The sequence below is a fragment of the Ictidomys tridecemlineatus genome, chromosome 11, assembly GCF_052094955.1.
Source record: "Ictidomys tridecemlineatus isolate mIctTri1 chromosome 11, mIctTri1.hap1, whole genome shotgun sequence".
Classification (NCBI taxonomy): domain Eukaryota; kingdom Metazoa; phylum Chordata; class Mammalia; order Rodentia; family Sciuridae; genus Ictidomys; species Ictidomys tridecemlineatus.
In genome coordinates this window covers 119,994,032-120,007,373 of record NC_135487.1, presented here as the reverse complement: position 1 = coordinate 120,007,373, position 13,342 = coordinate 119,994,032, and the positions used below count along the sequence as shown (strand labels likewise).

The 13,342-nt window shown below is 41.9% G+C and overlaps 1 protein-coding gene across 13 annotated transcripts in view; it reads right to left on the bottom strand.

Annotated features, from left to right (window-relative positions):
* The window catches only part of LOC110599556 (C-reactive protein), a 153,835-nt gene that overhangs the window by 85,832 nt on the left and 54,661 nt on the right, over positions 1-13,342 (bottom strand). For 5 of the 13 annotated variants that reach the window (XR_013428145.1, XR_013428148.1, XR_013428146.1 and 2 more), the window contains one exon: positions 583-702. The exons of 2 other annotated variants lie outside the window; for them this stretch is intronic. Coding sequence is in view for 4 of the 11 variants with exons in the window: in XM_078027200.1 (XP_077883326.1) it covers positions 6,650-7,263; positions 7,509-7,578 (684 nt within the window). In the remaining 7 variants the exon portion in view is untranslated. Of the gene's footprint in view, positions 1-582; positions 703-5,506; positions 7,264-7,508; positions 8,667-13,342 lie in introns of those variants that run through there. 6 more of the 13 variants (XM_078027200.1, XM_078027201.1, XM_078027202.1 and 3 more) reach the window with 4 other exon arrangements.

Sequence of the window (13,342 nt, the reverse complement as noted above, 5' to 3'; positions counted from 1 at the left end):
CTTATTCAGACTCCTCTTCACTATGGGCTTCCTGTCCACCCAGAGCTCTGTGATCCCCGACGTGTACACCCAGCTAACACAGAGGGGCAACAGTACAGGAGAATTCTTAGGAGAATGCACCAGGGATGTGCTGCACCCTCCAGTTTTTTTGCCTGAAGAGGTGGCTCTCATTATCTAGTATTGAGAGAAAAGGCAACCTTCCTGGGCCAGGTCCCTGTGGGTGCCAAGGCACATGGGGAAGGTCTCCAGTGGATCCTTTTGTCCATAGTCAGAATCACAAAGGAATCCTGTAACTCTGGGCAACACAAAGGCCTTTGTGTTCATGTTCATGGTATAAAAAAAGAGACAGAAAAAAAAAAAAAAGATCATTGGGTAAGCTTGTTAGGCCACACATACACACACACAAAAAAAAAAAAAATGAATTCTCTCTCCATATCCAGAGATGTTGAATTTAGAAACCACAGACTGACCTCTTCCCCAGACCAGCTCCACACCTCAGCTGGAGCTTTTCCCTAACAGCTTGATATAATCACAACTGCACCCAAGGATGAGATCCCAGCTCCCATCTGAAGCAGTACTTGCCTGGGAAAAAGCCCTAGGGAGACTGGTGAAGATGAGAAACACAGGCAACTTCATGCTACAAGCCTGGAAAACTCACGCTCCCTCCCTGCTGTTGGTGTGAGCAGAATTTGAATTATCCTCCTGAAAAAAAAAAAAAAGTATCAGTGGCTGAGATTCCGGGTTTGGACATTGGAGATCCCTCTGTCTCAGATCTGCTCCACCTTGACCTTAAATGTGCTGCAGTCAGGTGTCTCAGCTGGTAAATGATTTTCCAAAATTGTCCCTTGGAGCCATGAATCAAAGCTCTAAGAGCAAAGAGAGCAAGATAAATCACAAAATGAGAGATCAATATGGGTTATTTATTAGAGACTCCACAGTGCCGGCTGGTGTTCCAACAGCTCTATGTGGCATGACCCAGTAAATTAGAACCATCACAACCTGGGAAATTATGTAAAATAGGAGAGATAAAAGAGAGGCTTTATTCATAAAGAAAACCATTTAACATTACTTAGTACACTGAAAAATTGGAAAATTGAGAATGTTTAAGTAAATTGTATATATATCTTCATCCACTAACCAGAATGGATTACCACTTAAAAAGTTAGCTGTGAACTTTATGTTATAACAAGTAAAAATGCTTCTGGTTAAAGAAAAGAAAAACTAAAAGAATTGTATATACACTATATTTAAAAGGAAAAAAAAACTCTAATACTTCCAAATCATGTACTACTATTAGAGGAATAATATAGAATTTTTTTTTCTCCTGCAACATTTCCGTAATGTGGTTGGATTGCTTCTAAAATGAGGTGTGTATGTGTCTGCGTGTGTGCATATGTGTGTGTGTTTAATTAAGAAACAAGGAAAAAGGGAATGAAGAATGGTAGTCCTTGAAGCTCCAAAAATTACTATTTCCTGTTATGAATAGGACACCCAATCAGAATGTGGCCATTTGGCTTTATGCCCAGAATGACAAAAACAGAGGTACAGTATCCATTAGGCAATATACTTAAGATATATATATAAAACATCATAATTTCATGTAAAAAGAATCTCAAGTTTATTCATTGTGATCTCATCATGAGATATTCATCTGCCTACTGATATTGAATGAGAAATTAATGATAGAGGTCATTTCTCTATTGACTAGAAGAATCAGCTCAGATGTAGGTAGCATATTGTAAACACACAAAGAAAAAGGACTATTCAATGTGAATATGGCCAGGCACAGTGGCCCACACCTGTAATTTCAGCAGCTTTCCCGAGACTGAAGCAGCAGGATCCCAGGTTCAAAACCAGCCCAGCAACTTGGCAAAGCCCGTAACTCAGTGGGACCTTGTCTTTAGATAAAATATAAAAAAGGGACTGGGAACGTGGCTCAGAGGTTAAGCAGCCCTGGTTTCAATCACCAGTTCAAAAACAGAGAGAGAGAGAGATTGTTTCTAGAATGGTTTAATTTTTAATAACGTATAGTTAAATCTTTTTTTACCCCTGTACCAGGGATTTAAACCCAGGAGAGCTCTACCACTGATGCACATCTCCAACACTTTTTATTTTTTTGAGACAGGGTCTTGCTAAGTTGCTGAGGCTGCCTTGAACTTGCAATCCTCCTGCCTCCGTCTCCCAAATTGCTGGGATTACAGGCATGTGCATCACCCCAGCCCTGTAGTTAAATCTTTAGATCATCCTTTCCCAAACTTCTCACATCTGATTTTAAAAATATAAAACTGGATTTTTAATTGCTGCAAAAGCTTCTGTCCTCTCAATCTAACCACTTGTCCTTTAAAAGAGATATTCATGATTTTAAACAGGTGAAAATATTGGGACAAAGAAGGAAGACAATGTTTTCTCAATACCAAAATTATCCTCTTGGTAATATCTGGGCTCCCCAGGTCAGTCAAAAGAACATGGAAAACAAGATAATGGGTGGACACTGGAGTTGTTATTAATTTCATGGATCCCACTGCATTACTGGAGCTACCTTCCAAATGGACAAACTGAGCAAGTCTTAAAGAGAAAAGGAGGGAGATCAGGAGAGCAAGAACTAAAGCAAGAGAGAGAAAGAGTCTGAGAGACCTCCCCTCTGAACCAGTTCACAGCCTCCCCTGGTTCCAGCCATCTGCCAACACCATCCTGTAACTTCTCCCGTCCATCATGGAGCCCTGGGTGCTTGCAATGCGACCTCCCCCTTCCCTCAGGTAGGTTGCATCGGAGGCCTCTCTCTTTGCTTGTGATGCTCCAACAGAAATACTCAAGGATCTCAGCCTTTCTACAATATGTTGGCACTTTGGTTCCTCCCTGATTTAAAGCCCCAGAAGTTCAGACAAACCCCACAAATTGCCTGGATCCAAAGTAACAATCATAGGGAGAAAAGGAAAACATGGTTAGACAAGCAGAATGTTTGTTATCACAGCACGGCTTTATTGAATAAATAACACACTAAATACAGGGCTGTCCTTTTACTTGATTTAAAGCCTAGAGCAGCTTACAACTCTAAACTCCAGTGCTGAAAGAGAGAGCTGGGCTCGCTCCCCACATTCAAACCAAATCCCCTATAACACAGGGAAAGGAGGAAGCAAGGGGCACGTTGGTCGGAACAACACTGTGAACTGTCAGGGACAACAGCTGTGACTGCAGTCATTTCAAAGCTACCACTCAGCCTGAAACCGTGGCACCCCATCATCCACTGCTGGAGACTCAGCTATACACTGTGATCACCTGAGAAGCTGTAGAGATACTCTCAACTGGTCTTGCTACCAAATAACCTGATGTAATAATTTGAGGTGAAGCCAAGACCATGAGATTTTTTTAAAGCCCTCCAGATAATTCTAATTAGCATCTGAAGTTGGGTACTGCTGGCCCACCGGGAATTCTCATGTGATCCCATGCCTTTGGTGAATGGTTCCCATGAGATTACCTCTAGGTATACAGGCCTGGGGAAGAGTTGGATGGGTCCAGGTCAAAACAGAACTTTGACAGTGTAGCACAGGCATAGGCCGCCTAATGTTATGTGGATGCTGAGGTCAAACGGGATTTCTATGTGCAAGTCATGCTACCAAACATATGGACAAAATTTTAAGTAGGAAGATTGTCAGTGCACCGGTCATGTCAGTTAACCTTCTGGATATATGGCATCCTGCAATGGCCTCCCTAAATGGAAACACACACACATCCCATACTCTGTGTCCTCAAAGGAGGCTAAGTACAGGATATGAACTTTTGCTGCACGTGGTAGTAGACGGAGTGGTTAGAATCACCAGGCTCTGTGGCTGGACTGCCTCAGTTCGAATCATACCTGAGTAAGTCAATGAACCTCTCCAGACCTAACCTTCCTGGCCTTAAAATATGACTATAAAAAAGCCTTTACTTCCTAGGGTTGTCAAATAAGTAAATATATGTAAAGGAGGTAGAACGGTGCCTAGCACATGGTAAGAGCTTAGTAAGTGTAGGGTACTAAGATTGTGTGCCGGAGGTAGTGGCATACACCAGTAATCCCAGCAGCTCGAGAGGCTGAGGCAGGAAAAGCACAAGTTCAAAGCTAGCCTCAGCAATTTATCGAGACCCTAAACAACTTACTGAGACCCTGTCTCAAAATTAAAAAATAAAAAGGGCTGGAGATGCGGCCCAGTGGTTAGGCACCCTGGGGTCAAATCCCTGGTAAGAAAAAAAAAAAAAAACAAGACTGTGTGTGTGATCTGCCCTGGGTGATTAGGCAATTATCATCCTCAGGACCATGAAGGAGCCTTAGGAGACCACTTGAGTATGTGGATGAAAGGTAAAGGGGACCTCACTGAATGCACAAGAAGCACAGGGCTGCTGGGTTACCCTGAGTCTAGTTGCACTAGATCCTTCTTTAAAGATGGCCACCAACATGCCCAAACCAAAATCATTCTTTTTGGCAGACATCATCTAATTTTTAATTGGATCACATGTTAACAACTCTATGATGTGACAACTCACCTGTTAACTAGGGATACATTTTCCAACAAGATTACATTCAAGTATCCACCAGTAAACTAAATTGGTTAAATTTAAATATTATAGGAATGCTTTATTAAGATTTTCTAATGTTCGCTGAATGCAAATACCAGCTATTAAAATTTTCCTGGCTAAAATTATTAGGGCCAGAGGCTGTCCAGTAGACCATGTATAGGAACATACCGATAATTGAATTCTGAAGAAAATATTAGCTCAGCCCACATCCCTGGAGAGTGGGGATGGCCTTCTATAATTAAGACATATCTTTTGACTGGATTCTGCAACTGAAAAAGAGTGTCAGTCCTCTCTTCTGCTAGCTGATGTGTCAGGGTCTATGGATCTGTCCTTATTGGACAACAGAGAATGGCTACACTCACATTTTTGCCCAAGAATATATCTCATTAACGTTTGTGCTTCTAAATGGTTACCAAACGTCAGTTAAGGAAATCAATACTCATAAATTAATTTACTTCAAAGATTTTCTGTTCATCCTCCTAATGTTCTGAACATAATTCTTAGCAAACCAGAGACCTTATTGCTGCCAACCCGGGCAAGTTCTAGCAAGTTGTATTTTTATGGTATATAATGTTTAGGCATGTAATAACTACAAAACAGTCAAAGAAGAAGAAACCATTAGAGGAGCAGACCAGGGTGAATGCATTCTTGCACTGAAACTGACAGCAGATTGCTGGTTCTCAATGACCTTTCGTTTTTGTTCTTCAAACTGGAATAATGATAAAGTGGAAGTATTCAAAAGCCCACAACTGACCCCACATGAATGTCCAGCTCTCTCAAAAGAAGAGCCACACTTGTCAGAGCGAACCCCTACAGGAGACTCCAAGAGACAGTAGAGTACCATGGATATGTTCTCACAAGACAGTAATTGTCGGTCTAAACTGGGCTTTGGTTTCGGTAATGCATTAGAAAAGTTAGTCCCAGCTTACAAAGCAACCACCAGAAAACAGGTCCAATTTATTGTTGTAAACAGGGGCTTTATTGGCTAATGAACCTGGGAAGTCCAGCTGCAGGTTCTTTTCCAGAAAAAAAACTGATTTAGAGACTCGATATAGTCAATTCTGCATCATTCTGTCAGCCTCTCCACTCTTAAAGTCCCAACATGGCTTCTTTCTTCATTGTCACCACGTGGTAACCAAGAGGACTGCTAGAGGTCCAGGCTCACACCCTCTTTAGCTTGGAATTCCAGAAAGATGTTGCCTCCCAAAATCCATAACGCAATCCTTGGAAGGACTAATTTGTCCTGTTTGGAACACAGAAACAACCAAAAACAACCCCTCCCTAGGGAGGTGAGTCATGGATACCCTGATAGGACAGCTTGGGTCACAAGCCCACTCTGGATACGTTGGTGGAGGCACTCACAGCTCCACACATGGAGTAGGAAAAGAATTTCCCAGAAAAATCATAAAATCAAGAAAACATTGTAAGCAGATAAAACTATTGTTACCTAAGTCCTAGGCAATAATAACTGAAATAACTATACCCGTGTATCCCATTTGTCCCAGGGAAGAAGCCAGGCTTTCTCTGCCACGGCAATTTCAGCTGCCTTTCCCGGGTACTTTGAGAAAGTGGAGGCAATGCACAGTATTGATGGGTTTTCCACATCAGGAGACCTAGATCCATGATATAGTGATGAGCATTCTGCAAACCTCCGCTAAAGTCCTAGCTCCGAGATGGAAGAGCCCTGTGAACGCGGGCAAGTACCTCCTACTTTCTGGGGGACCCTGGGGAGCTTCGTCATCAGAGATGTACCTGCCCTGCGGCTTTTTAAAAATTCCCTTCTCCTTTCTGTGGGTATCAATCTTCTCATCCATTTGAGGGTAAGAGATGATTTCTGAAATCCGTTCACTTAAAAAGTAAATATGCAAACAAAAAAAAAACATCTACAATCGTGATTCATCTGGACAAAGCTCCCCAGCGTGGTTCACGAGCCCCCAGGCCAGAAAATTCAATTCTGTCCTCTGGTGCTGAGGAAGACAGAGCAGAAAAGCAAAGGTTGATGTTCACAGAGCAGACCTTCGGCACGCATGGGGGGCAAAGGTCCCTAGCGACAGACGGGGGGACCATGAGGTGTGATCACCAGGACTACATTCGGGACTCACGGCCACAGCTGGGGCTTGACAAACACCTCCCCGTGAGCTTCATATGTCAGTGCTTTCCAGTCCAGAACATTAGGACTGAAGGTCCCACCAACGTACACCATGTTGATCTCATCTGGAGTCAACACGAAATCCCACATGTTCACATCTCCAAGGTCTCCCACCAAAGCCTGGTTTGCCTCAAAGCCTCCGCCAAATGAATCTTGATCCTGTCCCAGGACGATGCTTGCCTCTGTCCCCACAGAGTAGCCCTTATTCAGACTCTTCCTCACCATGGGCTTCCCGTCTACCCAGAGCTCTGCGATCCCTGTGATGGACTCCCAGCTGGTACAGATGTGTACGGGAGCCATAGTAACTTTGGGAGCCTTGAAAAATATTTCAGACCCACCCACGGAAAGAAGATATCCTCTACTGAACGACCAAAATATGAGGATATCATTAAATTGTTTCTTGGTAGCGTAAGAGAAAATACTGTAATCCCGGGTCAGGGCCAGTTCGGTGTAGATGTGGAAGCACACGGTGAAGGCCTTCAGTGGCTCCTTTAACTGGGCTTTCAGGGATACATAGGAATCATCCGACACTTTGGGAAACACAAAGGCCTTCCTAGACATGTCTGTGAGACAGAAAACCAATCAGAGATGAGAAGTTTCTCAGATCACCAAGATCTGTCCCTCTTTCACAAATACAGCTTGGGATCAACAAGCAAACCCACCATTTCCCCAGCTCTCCTCTCCCCAGCAGCCCCTGCCCTCTCTTGCATACGGAATGTTCCTCTGAATTCCGTTTGTATAATCTGAGGCCCCACCCCATCCCCACCCCTCCCATCACATCTCTGACATCGTCTGTGGAACCTCCTACCTTTCTGGCCCAAAGCCTTAGAGGAGCCGATCAACACCAGGACACACCATAACAGCTTCTCCACGGTCATTCCCTGCTGCCGATGCTTCTAGGATCTGGATTCATCCCCCTGGAAAAAGTGTTTGTCTGAAAGCTCAGGAACTAGAAGTCCTAGGTTCCTCGCCTCAGGCCTGCTCTATCCCACCTGGATTTATATCCTTAGCAGAACAGGGATTCTGTGCCACTTTTGTAAATGATTTTCTAACACTGCCTCTGGGACAAGTGTCAGGGCTGTGGGAGGAAGGGAAGCCAGATCATTCCGGAACAGAGAAATCAATGTGGGTTATTTATTACAAACTCCTGTGACTCGTGAATCGCCAATTCTTGGTGACAGGGAAAAAAAACGAAGAAGCTTCTCAAGGTTCCACTGTGGCGATCCTGAGAAAATAATGGAAACTTTTAACTTAAGAGACAGGTGGCCATCTGTGTGCACACGATCGATCGTTGCTTCTCCAACGCCTACTTCAGCCCAAGTCATGGCGTCCGATGGAGGGGAAACTGACAGCCAGTGGAGATGGATGACATCACCAACCCTTTTCAAAATCTGCCCACTTACAGACTGGGGAAAAGGAAAGCAAACATGCCATTCCTGGAGCCAAGAGCAAACATTTCTTGGTCAACTGACTGTACTTATTAAGAGATCTCTGGTCAGGTGAGACATGTGTCTGATCCCAAATGTACCACAGTGTCAGAGCTTCTTTACCAGATTATTCTCTGCATATATAAACCTTCAGGGAGAAGTCAGGATGATCCACAGTGGTCTCCATGGCTGAAGTAATTCAAGTTGGCCTTCCACACTGTCTAGCAGTCTTGCTACAGTTCCTTACTTGACTCACACTTCCAAATGATTGTTTTTCTCCTTCCCCTTGTTCCTGCAATCCCCCAAATTTCATTCATTTTTTTCACTCAACTCATGAGCTCACCCCTTCATTGAAAAATCAAAAGCAATCAGAAAAGGACCACTATATCCTTTGTAGCAGAGGCTCTGGGCCATTCCCCAGTATCCATTCTCCACTTCTTTTTAAGAATAGCATTTGTGGGGCTGGGGTTATGGCTCAGCGGTAGAGCACTTGCCTGGCACATGCAAGGTCCTGGGTTTGATCCTCAGCACCACATTAAAATAAATAAATAAATAGTTGGGCACACGGTCACCCAGACAAGCGCTAAATGTCCCAACTTCCTTCACATCTAGGAGTAATTAAGTCGTTAAGTGCCAGTGTATAAGCTGGGAGCAGAATAGGAACCATATCTAGGTTGGGCCCTTACTGAGAAGATACGTGTGTTCCCTTTCACTTCCCCCTTTCCCTTTGGTGAGGATTCAGACATGAGAGCAGGAGATGGAGCAGTCAGTCACCTTAAGATGAAAAAATATAAGCTGCATATTGGGCTTGGCACAGCAACAAGATAATTTATTTTGGGGGCCACTGTATTAGTCCTAGACTGCCTACCTGAACATTTACATCAAGGGAAAATAGTCTTATCTTTCACAAAAATCACTATTAATTTAGTTTTTCTGATACTGAATCCTACCTGATATCATCACACAAATTTCTACCACAAAATCTACCAGCCTTTCTTTCTCTCTCCTATTACAAGAGACGAGCCATCCCTGTGGATATCTAAGGTCAACCTTGCCCTTCAGCAATGCCACCCAGAGCTTCTCCACCATGCAGGGAATTCTGCATCTGGACATATCCTTAGTATCTTATGTATAGATCATTAATTTCTTCATTTTTACTCAATCATTCCCCCAAAAAAAACAATACTGCAATGTAGCTGATATGTTAGAGAAGGAAGGAAGGGGGAGAGGGAAGAAAGGAAAGGGAAAAAAGAAGAAAGAAAGAAAGAAAGAATAAAAAAGAAGGAAGGAAAGAGGAAAAGATTATGTGTAGTTACAACTTCCATTTTCCCATTTGTTGATCCACCTTCGACCTATGAAAATCAGACTTTGGTTTCCACCAGTGAAACCCACACATACAAACCCCTCTCTCTTTTTTTATTATTTAATAATGGATTTTCTGTTCTTATCTTACCCTACTCCTCACTATATTCAGCAAAGTTCATCTCTCTCTCTCTCTCTCTCTCTCTCTCTCTCTCTCTCTCTCTCTCTTTCTCTCTCTCTCTCAAATAACTACATGTTAATTCAAAAATTAAAATAATTTTAAGGCCTTGTGCCTAAAAGAAGTGGTTTTCTGTACGACCACTGTCCATCCTTGTCTCCCAAGCAGAGCTGAGACACTGAGTCTCTCCGGGTCTAATCTCACCTGCCTCCAGCTTTACCTCAGATCTTCTGAAGTCTATTCAGCATTTTACATGTTTCAGTTTGCTTTAGGATACTTACATTTCAATGAATTTGGCAAATGGGAACACCTCTTTAACAATGCCCTGAATCCAGGACAAAGTGTGTCCAAACTTACCTCCCTTGTCCTGAAAGACACTAGCATCCTTGCTACCAGAATCCTCCCAGAGAAGCTCAGGTCTTTGTGGAAAGGGCAACCTTTAAACGGAGCCACAAAAATAGAAGTGAGAGATTCAAGACTGAGAGAATAACGTGAATGATGGTCACGACCAAATTTTGTTTGCATATATAAACTCCAAAAAAATTGACTTGAACCTTTACAACCATGATAGTCCATTTTAATGAATAAATGTTCTTTCAGTCGAAAAGTTTACTGATTTGCAAGTCAAAACTCCAAGGTCTCCTTAGTCTGCAGATTGGACCAATTCATTCTTTTATTCACCTTCTCTCCTAACTAACTCAAGAGTGTAACTTTCACTTGGTGTTTCCTACTACCAAGCACTGTTAGAATTTCTATTCTGTTTTATCAGCAAAACTGTTACCTTGATACTCATGATGTATTACTTACTCTCTATCTCTGTTCCTGTTAGTTATGGAAAATTAACAAAATAATCTACGGAAATATTGGGCCTAAGGTCATTCACAGAAAGCAAGTAAGACTTTGAAGGTTTCTTAAACCATGAGCACATAGTCAGGTCTGTGACTTGTTTATTGGCAGAAGGATGAAGGATGTATTGAACTAAGAGAGGTTACAAATGGGGAGACCACTTGATGAGTCTTAGTTCACTAATTCAACGGAGACGAATGTTGGAAGCATTTTACTAGGGATCAGGCACTAAGCCGTTAATGTGACTAGTTAGTTATGTTAACGGTAACAGAGATCTAGGGAAGAGGGAGGAAAAGAGGAAGTACTGGATGGCTCTATGATGAGTTGGTTTCAGGTATCTGGAGTTCAAACACTACCACGTGACCCGAGGTAAGCCTCTAGGAAAGATGATTCCAAAGACTGGACAATGGGGAAGGGCGGGAAGGGAAGGGGAATAACCAAAGGAAAGACAGTGGAATGAACCTGTCGTAGTTTTCCCATGTACTTACGTGAAAACAGCACAGTGAATCCCACCACTAGGTGCCTCCATAAGAATGGGACTCTAAGGAGAGTAAGATACATTCCATGTGTGTATAATTATATCAAAATGGATTCTGCTGTCATCTATAACTAAAAAGAACCAATAAAAAGTGATAACTGAAATTACTAAATAATTGAGACTTTGGGGATTTATGAATAAATGGCTTTACTTTGTGAAGCTAAAAAAAAAGGAAAAATGTGCACAGAGATGCAAATACAGCATCTTTATCTCTGTTAAAAAAATACCAGCAGAAATTCAAATTCCAGTTTGATTTATGGGCAATAATATTACCTTCTTAAAGGCCAACCAGCTGCCCTGCCTGGCATACAGTTAGTGCCCAATAGGACGACTAGATGAAGGAATAACTGAAGGAACAAAGGGAGAGATGACAGGGAGAAAAACCCAAAAGATAAATTTAATCAATAGTGAACACTAACGCCGATACCTTCTTCCCACCTCAATTCCTACAAATGACAAGAAACATATTTTTAAAAAGGAGATCGATGTAGTGCCAGAAAAAGAGTTCCAGCAATGAAAGGAGACATGAAGAATTTTGGAAAGCCAGAAAGCACTGGAATTTTACATCACAGAAGACAACATAACCCAAAGCATAAGCAGAAAAAAAGGGCTGCCATAAAAATTTATCCTGGGTGTGCACCAAAATAAAGGAAATGAGGGATAGAACCCAGAGTCGTAGCCCTGATGACGGAGTGTCGGTGGCCATCCCCTGCCCTCTTTAAGCAAGCAGTAAGCAACAGGCATCTTTGCTCTCAGCTTAGAGCAATAAGTCCTTTGGCCCAGCAGGTAGGACATTGCCCAGGAGGCTGCAGACACCCAGGAAGAAATCCTATGTTCTCAAACCTAGGAGAAAAATTTACTGGTATGCCTGCTCGTACATCTTGCTCTTTCTTCATAATTCCTGGAAATGAACCACAGAAAACAGTAAGAGCATCCATAGGCAAGTTGAAAAAGAATTCGTGCCATGAGAAAAGGGCACTCCCCTTAAAAACTTAGGTGCAGCTGTCTTAGAAACAGAATCTAAAAGCAAAGGGGAAATGTTTTTATTGAGAAGTAGAATTAAGAGACTCAGAGTATAGGAAACCTAAATGACAATAAATAAAAGACAAAAATTACAGGAATTAAAACCAAAACAGGGATTTCAGAGAAAGAAATATTTATATTGGAGGAAGGAAAATAATCTAAGAATAATAGGAAAAATTCCCAGAGTGGATGATGAAAGTAGTCAGGTCAAAAGGGCAAGAAAGTATCCAGCGGGGTGTATTAAAAAAAAAAAAAAAAAGTCTAAACTGTGACAAGGAATTTGATAACCAGGAAAAGGAGCAATATCAGAAAAATTTCCACACAGTATGTTTATGTGTCCCAGAAAAGAATAAAGATGAATAAATACACCATAAAAAATAATAAATATTTGAGGGACAAAATATGTTAATTAGCCTGATTTAATCATTGCATAATATGTTTACCCTGTAAACATATACAATTATCATTGAATCAATGCATGTTAGACGATTGTCAAGAAAATGAGAATTAAAAAGAGGAAAAAAGAGAGAAAGCTATTTGACTTCTGTTAAGTACCTGATAATAAGTTTACATAAAACCCAAACAAAAATAATGCAAGAAAAGAGAATGAGGAATCAATTCATCTGTGAATCTCTTCTATGCAAAAAGTATAATCAGGTCAAAATCAATCTACACACAAGAAAGTTGGAAACATCACAACTCAATAGAGCTGGCTAGCAAACAAAAGCAAAGGGCCAGGTAATGCTCAAACCTGGTCGAATCGACATTTACTGGGCACCTGCACAGCAGGAAACCTTCATACTCTAGGGCAGGGCTCAGAGACCTGACAGGGCTGAGGAACAGACTCCAGGAGAGGAATCTCTCACCTGGAAATATGAGACTGCAAGATTAAAGATATGCTGACTTCTCCCCTGGTGTGATCTGAGTCCTGATACAAGAACAATATGGTATGACAACTTAGCATTGATGGCATCATGAATGCCATGGTGGGCATCAACAGTTCCCTGGTGCAGTGGGCTACTTAAACATTCATAGCAGGAGGCAAGCAGTCCCCTGACATGACTCAAGAGTAGGTGTCCAAGCCTTACCATTGACAAGGATTGATTTTTGGAGTGGTTTCCATGGGGACTAGCAGTGGGTAGTAGGTAGCCAGTTACAGAGAGTTCTCTTGGACAAGGTAAAATAATTAACACCTATGAAAGGTTTTCCTTATAGGTTTTCCTAATTTTGAGCATGGTAGCTCAAAATTAGGAAAACCTATAAATGTAATTTATGGCATTTTGACAGACTTAAATAGCAGCAAGATCATTCCAGTAGATGATTTTAAA